General features: G+C 42.6%; 1 protein-coding gene across 1 annotated transcript in view; it reads left to right on the plus strand.

Annotated features, from left to right (window-relative positions):
- lrp1bb (low density lipoprotein receptor-related protein 1Bb) overlaps window positions 1-15287 on the plus strand; it is a gene marked incomplete at both ends in the record, with an annotated part of 417763 nt that overhangs the window by 342457 nt on the left and 60019 nt on the right. Inside the window, one exon of the mRNA XM_084179294.1 lies at window positions 5438-5560. Within this exon, the coding sequence (XP_084035420.1) occupies window positions 5438-5560 (123 nt within the window). The remainder of the gene's footprint in view (window positions 1-5437; window positions 5561-15287) is intronic.

Genomic DNA, 15287 nt, shown 5'->3' on the forward strand with positions numbered 1-15287 from the left:
CGGGCGGCCCGCTCTAGGAAGAGTCTTGGTGGTTCCAAACTTCTTCCATTTAAGAATGATGGAGGTCACTGTGTTCTTGGGGACCTTCAATGCAGAAATGTTTTGGTACTCTTCCCCAGATCTGTGCCTCGACACAATCCTGTCTCAGAGTTCTAGGACAATTCCTTCGACCTCATGGCTTGGTTTCTGCTCTGACATGCACGGCCAACTGTGGCACCTTATATAGACAGGTGTGTGCCTTTCCAAATCATGTCGAATCAATTGAATTTACCACAGGTGGACTCCAATCAAGTTGTAGAAACATCTCAAGGATGAGCAATGTAAATAAGTTATATATTTTTAATACATTTGCTAAAATTTCTAAAAACCTTTTTTCACTTTGTCATTATGGGGTATTGTGTGTAGATTGATGAGGACATTTTGTTTTATTTAATCAATTTTAGAATAAGGCTGTAACATAACAAAATGTGGAAAAAGTCAAGGGGTCTGAATACTTTCCGAATGTACTGTACTTTCTTTCTGCTCTTTGCATTACTGAAGCAATATATGAAAGGTTATGATGACATACCACTTAATCACAGCATTTAGTTACTATTTCTTCTGCTTTTAACACTCAATTGCAATTCAAAAAGCTATTTAACTTCTGAAAAGAGGGCTTCAGGTAGCATTTACCCTTTATGTACAATTTCATGTAGCTTCTTCTTATATTTACATTTACATTTACATTTTAGTCATTTAGCAGACGCTCTTATCCAGAGCGACTTACAGGAGCAATTAGGGTTAAGTGCCTTGCTCAAGGGCACATTAACGTCATTTAGCAGACGCTCTTAGCCAGAGCGACTCACAAATTGGTGCGTTTACCCTATAGCCAGTGGGATAACCACTTTACAATTTGGGGGGGGGGTTAGAAGGATTACTTTATCCTATCCCAGGTATTCCTTAAAGAGGTGGGGTTTCAAATGTCTCCGGAAGGTGGTGAGTGACTCCGCTGTCCTGGCGTCGTGAGGGAGCTTGTTCCACCATTGGGGTGCCAGAGCAGCGAACAGTTTTGCCTGGGCTGAGCGGGAACTATGCTTCCGCAGAGGAAGGGGAGCCAGCAGGCCAGAGGTGGATGAACGCAATGCCCTCGTTTGGGTGTAGGGACTGATCAGAGCCTGAAGGTACAGAGGTGCCGTTCCCCTCACTGCTCCATAGACATTTACATTTACATTTTAGTCATTTAGCAGACGCTCTTATCCAGAGCGACTTACAGTTAGTGCATACATTATTATTTTTCATACCCCCTGTGGGAATCGAACCCACAACCCTGGCGTTGCAAACGCCATGCTCTATCAACTGAGCTACATCCCTGCCGGCCATTCCCTCCCCTACCCTGGACGACGCTGGGCCAATTGCACGCCGCCCCATGGGTCTCCGGGTCACGGCCGGCTACGACAGAGCCTGGATTCGAACCAGGATCTCTAGTGGCACAGCTAGCACTGCGATGCAGTGCCTTAGACCACTGCGCCACTCGGGAGACATGGCAAGCACCATGGTCTTGTAGCGGATGCGAGCTTCAACTGGAAGCCAGTGGAGTGTGCGGAGGAGGGGGGTGACGTGAGAGAACTTGGGAAGGTTGAACACCAGACGGGCTGCGGCATTCTGGATGAGTTGTAGGGGTTTAATGGCACAGGCAGGGAGGCCAGCCAACAGCGAGTTGCAATAGTCCAGACGGGAGATGACAAGTGCCTGGATTAGGACCTGTGCCGCTTCCTGTGTAAGGCAGGGTCGTACTCTCCGAATGTTGTAGAGCATGAACCTGCAGGATCGGGTCACCGCCTTGATGTTGGCGGAGAACGACAGGGTGTTGTCCAGGGTCACGCCTAGGCTCTTCGCACTCTGGGAGGAGGACACAGTGGAGTTGTCAACCGTGATGGCGAGATCATGGAACGGGCAGTCCTTCCCCGGGAGGAAGAGCAGCTCCGTCTTGCCAGGGTTCAGCTTGAGGTGGTGATCCGTCATCCATACTGATATGTCTGCCAGACATGCAGAGATGCGATTCGCCACCTGGTTATCAGAAGGGGGAAAGGAGAAGATTAGTTGTGTATCGTCAGCGTAGCAATGATATGAAAGGCCATGTGAGGATATGACAGAGCCAAGTGACTTGGTGTATAGGGAGAAAAGGAGAGGGCCTAGAACTGAGCCCTGGGGGACACCAGTGGTGAGAGCACGTGGTGCGGAGACAGCTTCTCGCCACGCCACGTAGGAGCGACCGGTCAGGTAGGACGCAATCCAGGAGTGAGCCGCGCCGGAAATGCCCAGCTCGGAGAGGGTGGAGAGGAGGATCTGATGGTTCACAGTATCAAAGGCAGCAGACAGGTCTAGAAGGACAAGAGGAGAGAGAGTTAGCTTTAGCAGTGCGGAGAGTCTCCGTGACACAGAGAAGAGCAGTCTCAGTTGAATGACCAGTCCTGAAACCTGATTGGTTTGGATCAAGAAGGTCATTCTGAGAGAGATAGCAAGAGAGTTGGCTAAAGACGGCACGCTCAATAGTTTTGGAAAGAAAAGAAAGAAGGGATACTGGTCTGTAGTTGTTGACATCAGTGGGGTCGAGTGTTGGTTTTTTGAGAAGGGGAGCAACTCTCGCTCTCTTGAAGACGGAAGGGACATGGCCAGCGGTCAAGGATGAGTTGATCAGCGAGGTGAGGTAGGGGAGAAGGTCACCGGAGATGGTCTGGAGAAGGGAGGAGGGGATGGGGTCAAGCGGGCAGGTTGTTGGGCGGCCTGCAGTCACAAGTCGCAGGATTTTATCTGGAGAGAGAGGGGAGAAAGAAGTCAAAGCATAGGGTAGGGCAGTGTGAGCAGGACCAGCAGTGTCATTAGACTTAACAAACGAGGATCGGATGTCGTCAACCTTCTTTTCAAAGTGGTTGACGAAGTCATCCACAGAGAGAGAGGAGGGGGGGGGAGGATTCAGGAGGGAGGAAAATGTGGCAAAGAGCTTCCTAGGGTTAGAGGCAGATGCTTGGAATTTAGAGTGGTAGAAGGTGGCTTTAGCAGCAGAAACAGATGAAGAAAATGTAGAGAGGAGGGAGTGAAAAGATGCCAGGTCGGCAGGGAGTTTAGTTTTCTTCCATTTCCGCTCCGCTGCCCGGAGCTCTGTTCTGTGAGCTCGCAATGAGTCATCAAGCCACGGAGCTGGAGGGGAGGACCGAGCCGGCCGGGAGGATAGGGGACACAGAGTCAAAGGATGCAGAAAGGGAGGAGAGGAGGGTTGAGGAGGCAGAATCAGGAGATTGGAGGGAGAAGGATTGAGCAGAGGGAAGAGATGATAGGATGGAAGAGGAGAGAGTAGTGGGAGAGAGAGAGCGAAGGTTGCGGCGGCGCATTACCATCTGTGTAGGGGCAGAGTGAGTAGTGTGGGAGGAGAGCGAGAGAGAAAAGGAAACAAAGTAGTGGTCGGAGACATGGAGGGGAGTTGCAGTGAGATTAGTAGAGGAGCAGCATCTAGTGAAGATGAGGTCAAGCGTATTGCCTGCCTTGTGAGTAGGGGGGGACGGTGAGAGGGTGAGGTCAAAAGAGGAGAGGAGTGGAAAGAAGGAGGCAGAGAGAAATGAGTCAAATGTGGACATAGGGAGGTTGAAATCCCCCAAAACTGTGAGGGGTGAGCCATCCTCAGGGAAGGAACTTATCAAGGCGTCGAGCTCATTGATGAACTCTCCAAGGGAACCTGGAGGGCGATAGATGACAAGGATATTAAGCTTAAATGGGCTAGTGACTGTGACAGCATGGAATTCAAATGAGGAGATAGACAGATGGGTTAGGGGAAAAATTGAGAATGTCCACTTGGGAGAAATGAGGATTCCTGTACCACCACCCCTCTGACCAGATGCTCTCGGGGTATGCGAGAACACATGGTCAGACGAGGAGAGAGCAGTAGGAGTAGCAGTGTTTTCAGTGGTGATCCATGTTTCCGTCAGCGCCAGGAAGTCGAGGGACTGGAGGTTGGCATAGGCTGGGATGAAGTCAGCTTTGTTGGCAGCAGAACGGCAGTTCCAGAGGCTGCCTGCGACCTGGAACTCCACGTGGGTGGTGCGTGCAGGGACCACCAGGTTAGAGAGGCAGCAGCCACGCGGTGTGGTGCGTTTGTGTAGCCTGTGCAGAGAGGAGAGAACAGGGATAGGCAGAGGCATAGTTGACAGGCTGTAGCAAATGGCTACAATAATGCAGAGGAGATCGGAATGAAATGAGCTAAGCATCTGGGAGCGGAGAGAGCAGGGCCTCCCTCACCAAAAACTTCTACCTCAGAAACTAAAATTGTTTCACTGAACCACCCGAACAAAAACTCTCCCAACTTCCACCTTTAGAAATCAGAATTGTTGTGAACCACAGCGGTTCAATGTTTAAAGGAATAGACTCAACCCACTTTATTCAACTATGACACCATAGCTAACTAGCAAGCTAGCATCCAATAACAATAACACACCGTATAGCACCAACCCTTGGTCACAACAAACCACCAATAGTGTGATAACACACTAAACAGATCATTCGTGTCTGTGTCAAGTTCCTTTCATGACGCAGCAATGATTAGACGTTGGCTAGCTAGGACAAGTATATTGTATTTAGCTACTACCGTACAGTTAGCTGGTCGTGTTTGGTAGCTAGCAATGGCCACTGTGTTGACTTTGTTTGAAGAACGGCTAGCTAGCTAGCTTCGTGCTACACCCGGCACACAATGGCTATTGTGTTGACTCTGACTCTGTTCGAAAAAACGGCTAGGTAGCTCGCTTCGTGCTACAGCCGGCACTGCCAAGACACAGTAACTACCCACAACAACCCACGATGCCTAGCTATGACGCCGTAGCTAACTTGCAAGCTAGCATCCATTAACACACAATTTAGCATCAATACTTGGTTACAACAAACTGCCAAGAGTGTGTTAGCACACTAAACAGATAATTCAAGTCCGTGTCTAGTTCCTTTCATAACGCATAACGCAGCAAAAATTAAACGATGGCTAGGACTACATTAACATTGGAAACAGCTCTCCAGCGTTGCTAATCGATACCAGTAGCTACCCGCTAGCTAGCTAGCCTCGTGCTTCGATACTAACCTACAATTACCTACAAACCTACAATAACAACAATACTAACCTATAATAAATACAATACCTAACTACAGCTAACTACCTACCTACGATCTAATACATGGTTAAGCTTTACTCAACACCATATGAGAAGCTTACCTCCTGCTTACCTCCAGCTAGAGAAAAACACGACCTTATATGTGCAGGTTTGTTCGTTGGGGTACTGTTCATGTCTGACTAATTTCTGTTTGTTTCCTGCATGGGTTTCTATGTGGTTTGTGTATGTAATGTCTAAACTGCAGTAAGATTTTCCTTTTCTAGGACAATAAATGTCAATCTAATCTAATAATTTATCTTGTGTATCCACAGGGCCTGAACAACATCATCCACATAGACTTTGACTACAAGAAGGAGTTCATCTATTGGATAGACTCTTCCAGACCCAGCGGACGGAGGATCAACAGAATGAGACTCAATGGGAGTGACCTTAAGGTACTGTGAGTGGAGTGAATGCCCCTGGATGCCCCTACCATATGTACCTACCTTATGCCATTTTACCCCTGAGAGCTTGCTCCCATGCACCATGCCCCATTTCCTTCTCACCATCCTCTCCTGCCCAGCTGGCTTCTCTTATGTAGATGAGGATCATCCTGCAGTACACACTGCAGTGTGAATGAACTTAGTTCACTCTTCGGCTGTGTCCCAATGGTACCCTACACCTTATATACCCTCGTCAAAATTATGGGCCTATAAATTACTGCACTATAAAGGGAATAGAGTGCCATTTGGGATGCATCATTCAATGGACGTAGAGGTTGAAAATGTCATTACTTCCAGTTGATAATTGATTCCTTCCATCCTGTTTATAGGCAGGCATCATAATGGACTTGTATCATTCACTGAGACATTAAACAGTGAGGCAACACTGTAATCAATGCCTATTAACAATACAGCAATTAGCTGAACGCAACAGGTCCGTAACATAACAGCTTTTCTCTGGATTAATCATGGAGGTCCGTTCGGGTCATGGAATTGGAGCCCAGAACACGCAGATGTCACAGGAACACCTGCTGACCGCTTCATCACTCCCCGTTCTCTCAACTCATTAGAATTAGTGTGTGGGGGGCAGGAGGCTCATTCAGCTCAATTACACCCAGGTTGTGTCCCAAATGGCACACCTATTCCCTATGTAGTGTACTAGGGGTCTGGTCAAAAGTAGTGCACTGTATAGGGAAATAGGGTGCCATTTTGGATACCAACCCCGTAGTCCCTGTTTGAGCCTCAACCACACTATCACCACCACCATGCCACCCTGCCACGGCTCAGCACCAGCTAAAGTGTTTGAGATAGATCTGTAGTTTTAGCATGGGGGTTAATTTTGACAACAGTGACTAAAGCTGGGGATTTGTGCTTGTGTACTACAAGGCAGAGGCAAGTTAATCCCAGTTAAATGAACAGCATACAGTGAGGGAAAAAAGTATTTGATCCCCTGCTGATTTTGTACGTTTGCCCACTGACAAAGACATGATCAGTCTATAATTTTAATGGTAGGTTTATTTGAACAGTGAGAGACAGAATAACAACAAAAAAATCCAGAAGAATGCATGTCAAAAATGTTATAAATTGATTTGCATGTTAATGAGGGAAATAAGTATTTGACCCCTCTGCAAAACATGACATAGTACTTGGTGGCAAAACCCTTGTTGGCAATCACAGAGGTCAAATGTTTCTTGTAGTTGGCCACCAGGTTTGCACACATCTCAAGAGGGATTTTATCCCACTCCTCTTTGCAGATCTTCTCCAAGTCATTAAGGTTTCGAGCCTGACATTTGGCAACTCGAACCTTCAGCTCCCTCCACAGATTTTCTATGGGATTAAGGTCTGGAGACTGGCTAGGCCACTCCAGGATCTTAATATGCTTCTTCTTGAGCCACTCATTTGTTGCCATGGCCGTGTGTTTTGGGTCATTGTCATGCTGGAATACCCATCCACGACCCATTTTCAATGCCCTGGCTGAGGAAAGGACCCAAGATTTGACGGTACATGGCCCCGTCCATCGTCCCTTTGATGCGGTGAAGTTGTCCTGTTGCCTTGGCAGAAAAACACCCCCAAAGCATAGTGTTTCCACCTCCATGTTTGACGGTGGGGATGGTGTTCTTGGGGTCATAGGCAGCATTCCTCCTCCTCCAAACACGGCGAGTTGAGTTGATGCCAAAGAGCTCGATTTTGGTCTCATCTGACCACAACACTTTCACCCAGTTCTCCTCTGAATCATTCAGATGTTCATTTGCAAACTTCAGACGGCCCTGTATGTGCTTTCTTGAGCAGGGGAACCTTGCGGGCGCTGCAGGATTTCAGTCCTTCACAGCGTAGTGTGTTACCAATTATTTTCTTGGTGACTATGGTCCCAGCTGCCTTGAGATCATTGACAAGATCCTCCCGTGTAGTTCTGGGCTGATTCCTCACCGTTCTCATGATCATTGCAACTCCACGAGGTGAGATCGTGGTGCTCTGTAGCTCATTTGATAGAGCATGGCGCTTGTAACGCCAGGGTAGTGGGTTCGATCCCCGGGACCACCCATACGTAAAAATGTATGCACACATGACTGTAAATCGCTTTTGATAAAAGCGTCTGCTAAATGGCATAGTAATTAATTAATTAATTAATTAATTGTTGCATGGAGCCCCAGGCCGAGGGAGATTGACAGTTCTTTTGTGTTTCTTCCATTTGCGAATAATCGCACCAACTGTTGTCACCTTCTCACCAAGCTGCTTGGCGATGGTCTTGTAGCCCATTCCAGCCTTGTGTAGGTATACAATCTTGTCCCTGACATCATTGGAGAGCTCTTTGGTCTTGGCCATGGTGGAGTTTGGAATCGGATTGATTGCTTCTGTGGACAGGTGTCTTTTATACAGGTAACAAGCTGAGATTAGGAGCACTCCCTTTAAGAGTGTGCTCCTAATCCCAGCTCGTTACCTGTATAAAAGACACCTGGGAGCCAGAAATCTTTCTGATTGAGAGGGGGTCAAATACTTATTTCCCTCATTAAAATGCTAATCAATTTATAACATTTTTGACATGTGTTTTTCTGGATTTTTTTGTTGTTATTCTGTCTCTCACTGTTCAAATAAACCTGCCATTAAAATTATAGACTGATCATTTCTTTGTCAGTGGGCAAACGTACAAAATCAGCAGGGGATCAAATACTTTTTTCCCTCACTGTATGTTTAGTCTCTTTTCAGGCAAGGAAAATAATGGGAATTTCTTTGGGATTTTTTACCATATTTAGACTTACATGAATGGATGAGTTTTTCTACATACATTACAATGTTTTTTGTTTGGCAATGCAATTTAGACTGATGTTATAAATAGACCCCTGGGTTATAGGTAATGTTATAACTAGCCCTAACCTACAATAACGTTTTAAGTAAGAAGTAGATACATCTGTTGCTATGGGGTAAGGATGTTAGGGACAATACAGGATGAATCCCAATAATTGCTTGCCAAAAATGTAATTATCCTGGTTATAGGTAACAATCCTTTGTATGAACTACCTACATTATGACGCATATTATTTGTTAATTGTGGAAATAAATTAAGATATGCAAGTGTTTATATATATATATATATATATATATATATATATATATATATATATATATATATATAAAAATCTTGCATATCTTAATTTCATATATATTTTAAATAACTGTATACAATACAATCGAGGTGAGGACATTGGAAATGCTTTTGGCAGTTAATCTGCTTCTGTTGTGTGGGTGGCACTGTGTGCTCTTTTTAAAAGATGGGTCCCAATCTCTCAAAGGCCTTGGGTTGGAGTGAGGTTTTAGCGGGTGGAATAGTGGAGAACAATTGGAGGTTTACTCAGTAGCAGTGCAAATACCATAGTACAGCTACAGTATATGGACACTCAATCATTATGGTAATTTTTTATTGTAAGTTTACAAACATATATTATGATAAATAGAATTGAAACTTGTATCTCATTATGGTGAAATTAGTATATCGAGTTGTAATTGTAATGGCTTAGCAGATAATAAGAAAAGACGATCAGTATTTATCTGGCTAAAAGAGAAGGAATATAATATCTATTGTTTACAGGAAACTCATTCAACAACTTTAGATGAAGTTGTGGAATAAGGTTTGGGGTGGGCAAAATATACTTCTCCCTTGGGAAAAGAAAATCAAAAGGGGTGATGATATTAATTAACAGTAATTTTGATCCAAATGAGCAAATTGTTCAAACAGATCTGCAAGGTAGATGTATTCTTTTAAATATGTTATTGGACCATAAACAGATTTGTAAATGTAATCAAAGCCTATAGGATGACAACTTGTTTTTTAACCAGGACAACAATTTATAACTGACTTTTTCCCGATGTAATATACAGTAGGTACAGCAGATCCCCTTATTGTATTCGACACTTTTAAATGTGCCTTTAAAGGCCATGCAATTCAATACTCATCTTTAAAACAAAAGCAATTTAGGTCAAAATAATTCATATTAACAAAGGAAATAGAGGGACTAAGTACAGTAGATGGCAATAAAATCTGCATCATAGAGGCACAGAATAGTTTAGAGGAAAAGCAAAAATAAATGGAGGAACTTATTTAAGAAAGATTAAGTGTAATATATTTAAAAAATAAAGCGAACTGGATGGAATATTGGGAAAAGTGCATCAAATTCCTTTTCAATCTTCAACATAGAAATGCAACATAGAAAATCATTTTCTGAAAGTCACCCATGATTAACCCAACTATATTTTGAAAGAGGAAGCAAAGTACTTTAAGCATATGTTTTCATTTCAGTCTCCTCCATTTCCACTAACCAAAGTTAATTGTAAGGATTTCTTTTCTATTAATAATGTAAAATTAACAGCTGTACAGAAAGACTCATGTGAAGGCCAAATTACAAACGTCTTGATGCAATCAAAGCCTTTAAGTCTGGGAAAACTCCAGGGCTGGATGGCATACCAGTTGAGGTATACCAAACCTTTTTTGATGTACTCAGAGGACCGTTATTAGCATGTTTTAACCACTCCTATAAAAATTTTAGATTATCAGATAGTCAACAAGGTCTGATTTCATAATTACTGAAACAGGACCCAAGTGGTAAATATAAAGATCCAGCCCATTAAAAAAATTGGAGGCCCCTTACACTTCAGTGTTGTGATGCAACACTTATAGCAAAATGCATAGCGCATAGAATTAAAAAGCTATTGTCGGATATTATTCCTCCTAATCAGACAGGTTTTTTACATGGATGATCCATTGGAGATAAAATATAAGAGAAGTACTGGAAACAATAGAACACTATGAAAAATGGGCCTGGTATTCATAGCTGACTTTGAAAAGGCTTTTGATAAAGTACAACTGGAATTTATATATAAATGCCTGGAATATTTCAATTTTGAGGAATCTCTGATACAATGGGTTAAAGTTATGTATAGTAACCCTAGGTGTAAAATAGTAAATAATGGCTACTTCTCAGAAAGTATTAAACTGTCAAGAGGAGTAAAATAAGGTTGTCCACTATTGGCATATCTGTTTATTATGGCCATCGAAATGTTAGCTATTCAAATCTGATCCAATAATAATATCAAGGGGCTAGAAATCCAGGGCTCAAAAACAAAGGTGTCATTGTACGCTGATGATTAATCTTTTCTTTTAAATCCACAATTTGGATCCCTCAGCCTCATAGAGGATCTAGATAATTTTTCAAACCTCTCTGGATTACAATCAAATTATGTGTACTATACACAGGAGGTTGGTGTCACCTTAATTGGGGAGAACAGGCTCGTGGCAATGACTGGAGCGGAATTAGTCTATTTGTGGAAAATCACCCTGATTTAACTCTTTAGTCATGTCCCAGTTTACCTATTTGCTTAAGGCTTTGCCTACACCTAGCAACTTGTTTTTTAAATTATATAAGTTAAAAATAAAAATGATTTGGAACGGCAAGCCCGACAAAATTAAACGGGCCTATTTATTTAATGAATATGAATTCGGAGGGCAGAAATGATAAACTATGAAAGCATTAGACCTCTCACTAAAGGCTTCAGTCATACAAAAATTATACTTCAATCCAAACTGGTTCTCTAGCAGATTGGTAAGAATGTCTCACCCCATGTTCAAGAATGGCCTTTTTCCCTTTATTCAGATTACAACCGCTCACTTTCAGTTATTTGAAAATGAATTCATCTCCAAAATATCACTATTTTTAAAGCAAGCCAGAGATTGTCGGTTGCAATTTCAGTTTAATCCACCAGAAAAGACAGAACAAATATTACAACATATTATGGTTAAACTCAAATATACTAATTGATTAAAAAATATATATTTAGGAAAAAATGTTTAAAAACGGTATAGTCTTTGTAAATTATATCATAAATAGTGGAGTTATGTCACACATGCAGCTAACAAAAATATATGGAAATGTCTGCTCTACTCATAGTTACAACCAACTAATTGCAGCATTACTGCAAAAAATGGAAGAGACAAGTGGAAGGGGGAGAAAGTATGGAACTTGTTTGTTGGCCCTGCATTAAAGAATAAAAAGAACATTGTGATAAATAAAAAAGTATACCAGTTTATTTTAAGGACCAAAAAATTGACAGCTGTGACATATAGATTGCAAAATAGTTGGGAAGAGATTTTTATGTACCGATTCCATTGTACATGGTTTATGAACTGATCCACAAAACGACGCTGGATTCAAAACTTCGAGTTCTTGCAACCAATAGAATGTTATAAATATTGGGGAATACAACCATCCCAGCTCTGCAGAGTTTGCTGTGAAGAGACAGACTCATTAGATCATTTGTTTTGGTACTATCCATATGTAGCTTGTTTTTGGTCGCAGGTTTAGGAATGGCTGAAGAATTGCAAATAGCACTGCTGGGTGATTTAAAAAGTCATAGTCCATCGATCAATAATATATTGGAAATGATGCAGACAATTACATTGATGGAAGCTACAATCTATCTGCAATATTAAACCTGATCTTTTAAAAGGTGCTGAACAGTCATTCTGAAAAGTACTTTTTCTCTCATGGCTAACTACCAGGAAGTTTGAAAAGACAGGCTGAGTGGGTGCGGAGCTTATATTCATGAGCTCGCCTTGATTGACAGCTCTTTGAAATGTCAAGCAACTTGGATGCAGTGACCAATGTTGCAGTAAAATCATCTCAAGCTAATTTGGTGATACACAAAGAAACAACATTGAAATTGCATCAATGATATGTAATTTGTTTTATATACAATGCATTCGGAAGGTATTCAGACCCCTTCACTTTTTCCACATTTTGTTACGTTACAGCCATATTCATCAATCTACACACAATACCCCATAATGACAAAGCAAAAACAGGGTTTTATAAATGTTTGTAAATGCATTAAAAAAAATCACATTTACTTAAGTATTCAGACCCTTTACTCAGTACTTTCTTGAAGCACCTTTGGCAGCGATTACAGCCTCGAGGATTCTTGGGTATGACGCTACAAGCTTGGCATGCCTGTGTTTGGGGAGTTTCTCCCATTCTTCTCTGCAGATCCTCTCAAGCTCTGTCAGGTTGGATGGGGAGCGTTGCTGCACAGATATTTCAGGTCTCTCCAGAGATGTTCGGTCGGGTTCAAGTCCGGGCTCTGGCTGGGCCACTCAAGGACATTCATAGATTTGTCCCGAAGCCACTCCTAAATGGTCTTGGCTTTGTGCTTAGGGTCGTTGTCTTGTTGGAAGGTGAACCTTTGCCCCAGATATAGGTCCTGGGAGCAGGTTTTCATCAACGATCTCTCTGCACTTTGCTCAGTTCATCTTTCCCTCGATACTGACTAGTTTCCCATTTCCTGCCGCTGAAAACATCACCACAGCATGATGCTGCCATCACCATGCTTGACCGTAGGGATGGTATTGGCCAGGTGATGAGCGGTGCCTGGTTTCCTCCAGACGTGACGCTTGACATTCAGGCCAAAGAGTTCAATCTTGGTTTCATCAGACCAGAGAATCGTGTCTTGTTGGAAGGTGAACATTTGCCCCAGTCTGAAGGTTTTCATCAAGGATCTCTCTGTACGCTCCGTTCATCTTTCCCTCGATCCTGACTAGTCTCCCAGTCCCTGCCGCTGAAAACATCCCCACAGCATGATGCTGCCACCACCATGCTTCACCATAGGGATGGTGCCAGGTTTCCTCCAGACATGACACTTTGCATTCAGGCCAAATAGTTCAATCTTGGTTTCATCAGACCAGAGAATCTTGTTTCTCATGGTCTGAGAGTCCTCTAGGTGCCTTTTGGCAAACTCCAATCAGGCTGTCATGTGCCTTTTACTGAGGAGTGGCTTCCATCTGACAACTACCATAAAAGGCCTGATTGGTGGAGTGCTGCAGAGATGGTTGTTCTTCTTGTAGGTTCTCCCATCTCCACAGAGGAACTTTGGAGCTCTGTCAGAGTGACCATCGGGTTCTTGGTCACCTCCCTGACCAAGGCCCTTCTCCCCCTATTGCTCAGTTTGGCCGGGTGGCCAGCTCTAGGAAGAGTCTTGGTGGTTCCAAACTTCTTCCATTTAAGAATGATGGAGGCCACTGTGTTCTTGGGGATGTTCAATGCTGCAGACATTTTTTGGTACTCTTCCCCAGATCTGTACCTCGACACAGTCCTGTCTCGGAGCTCTACGGACAATTCCTTCAACCTCATGGCTTGGTTTTTGCTCTGACATGCACTGTCAACTGTGGGACCTTATGTAGACAGGTGTGTCCTTTCCAAATCATGTCCAATCAATTGAATTTACCACAGGTGGACTCCAATCAAGTTGTAGAAACATCTCAAGGATGATCAATGGAAACAGGATGCACCTGCGCTCAATTTCGAGTCTCATAGCAAAGGATCTGAATACGTATATAAATAAGATATTTCTGTTTTATTTTTTTATTAAAATGCAAAAATGTCTAAACCTATTTTTGCTTTGTCATTATGGGGTATTGTGTGTAGATTGATGAGGGGAAAAAAATTAATTTAATCCATTTTAGAATAAGGCTGTAACGTAGCAAAATGTAGAACAGTCAAGGGGTCTGAATACTTTCCAAATGCAATGTATATAGTAAATTACAGTTGAAGTCGGAAGTTTACATACAATTAGGTTGGAGTCATTAAAACTAGTTTTTCAACCACTCCACAAATTTCTTGTTAACAAACTATAGTTTTGGCAAGTCGGTTAGGACATCTACTTTGTGCATGACACAAGTAATTTTTCCAACAATTGTTTACAGACAGATTATTTCACTTATAATTCACTGTATTACAATTCCAGTGGGTCAGAAGTTTACATACACTAAGTTGACGGTGCCTTTAAACAGCTTGGTAAATTCCAGAAAATTATGTCATGGCTTTAGAAGCTTCTGATAGGCTAATTGACATCATTTGAGTCAATTGGAGGGGTACCTGTGGATGTATTTCAAGGCCTACCTTCAAACTCAGTGCCTCTTTGCTTGACATCATGGGAAAATCAAAAGAAATCAGCCAAGACCTCAGAAAAAAAATTAGAGACCTCCACAAGTCTGGTTCATCCTTGGGAGCAATTTCCAAACATCTGAAGGTACCACGTTCATCTGTACAAACAATAGCACGCAAGTATAAACACTATGGGACGACGTAGCCGTCATACCGCTCAGGAAGGAGCGTTCTGTCTCCTAGAGATGATGAACGTACTTTGGTGTGAAAAGTGCAAATCAATATAATAATGGATTTAATGGTGCTCCTTGATGTTCAAAGTTTCAGATATTTTTTTATAACCCAACCCTGATCTGTACTTCTCCACAACTTTGTCCCTGACCTGTTTGGAGAGCTCCTTGTTCTTCATGGTGCCGCTTGCTTGGTGGTGCCCCTTGCTTAGTGGTGTTGCAGACTCTGAGGCCTTTCAGAACAGGTGTATATATACTGAGATCATGTGACACTTAGATTGCACACAGGTGGACTTTATTTAACTAATTATGTGACTTCTAAAGGTGATTAGTTGCACCAGTTCTTATTTACGGCCTTCATAGCAAATGGGGTGAATACATATGCACGCACCACTTTTCCATTATTTATTTCTTTGAATTTTTTGAACCAAGTTATGTTTTTAATTTCACTTCACCAATTTGGACTATTTTGTGTATGTCCATTACATGAAATCCAAATAAAAAATCAATTTAAATTACAGGTTG

This window comes from Coregonus lavaretus (genome assembly GCF_964263955.1).
Source record: "Coregonus lavaretus genome assembly, chromosome: 16".
In the NCBI taxonomy this organism is placed as follows: Eukaryota; Metazoa; Chordata; class Actinopteri; order Salmoniformes; family Salmonidae; genus Coregonus; species Coregonus lavaretus.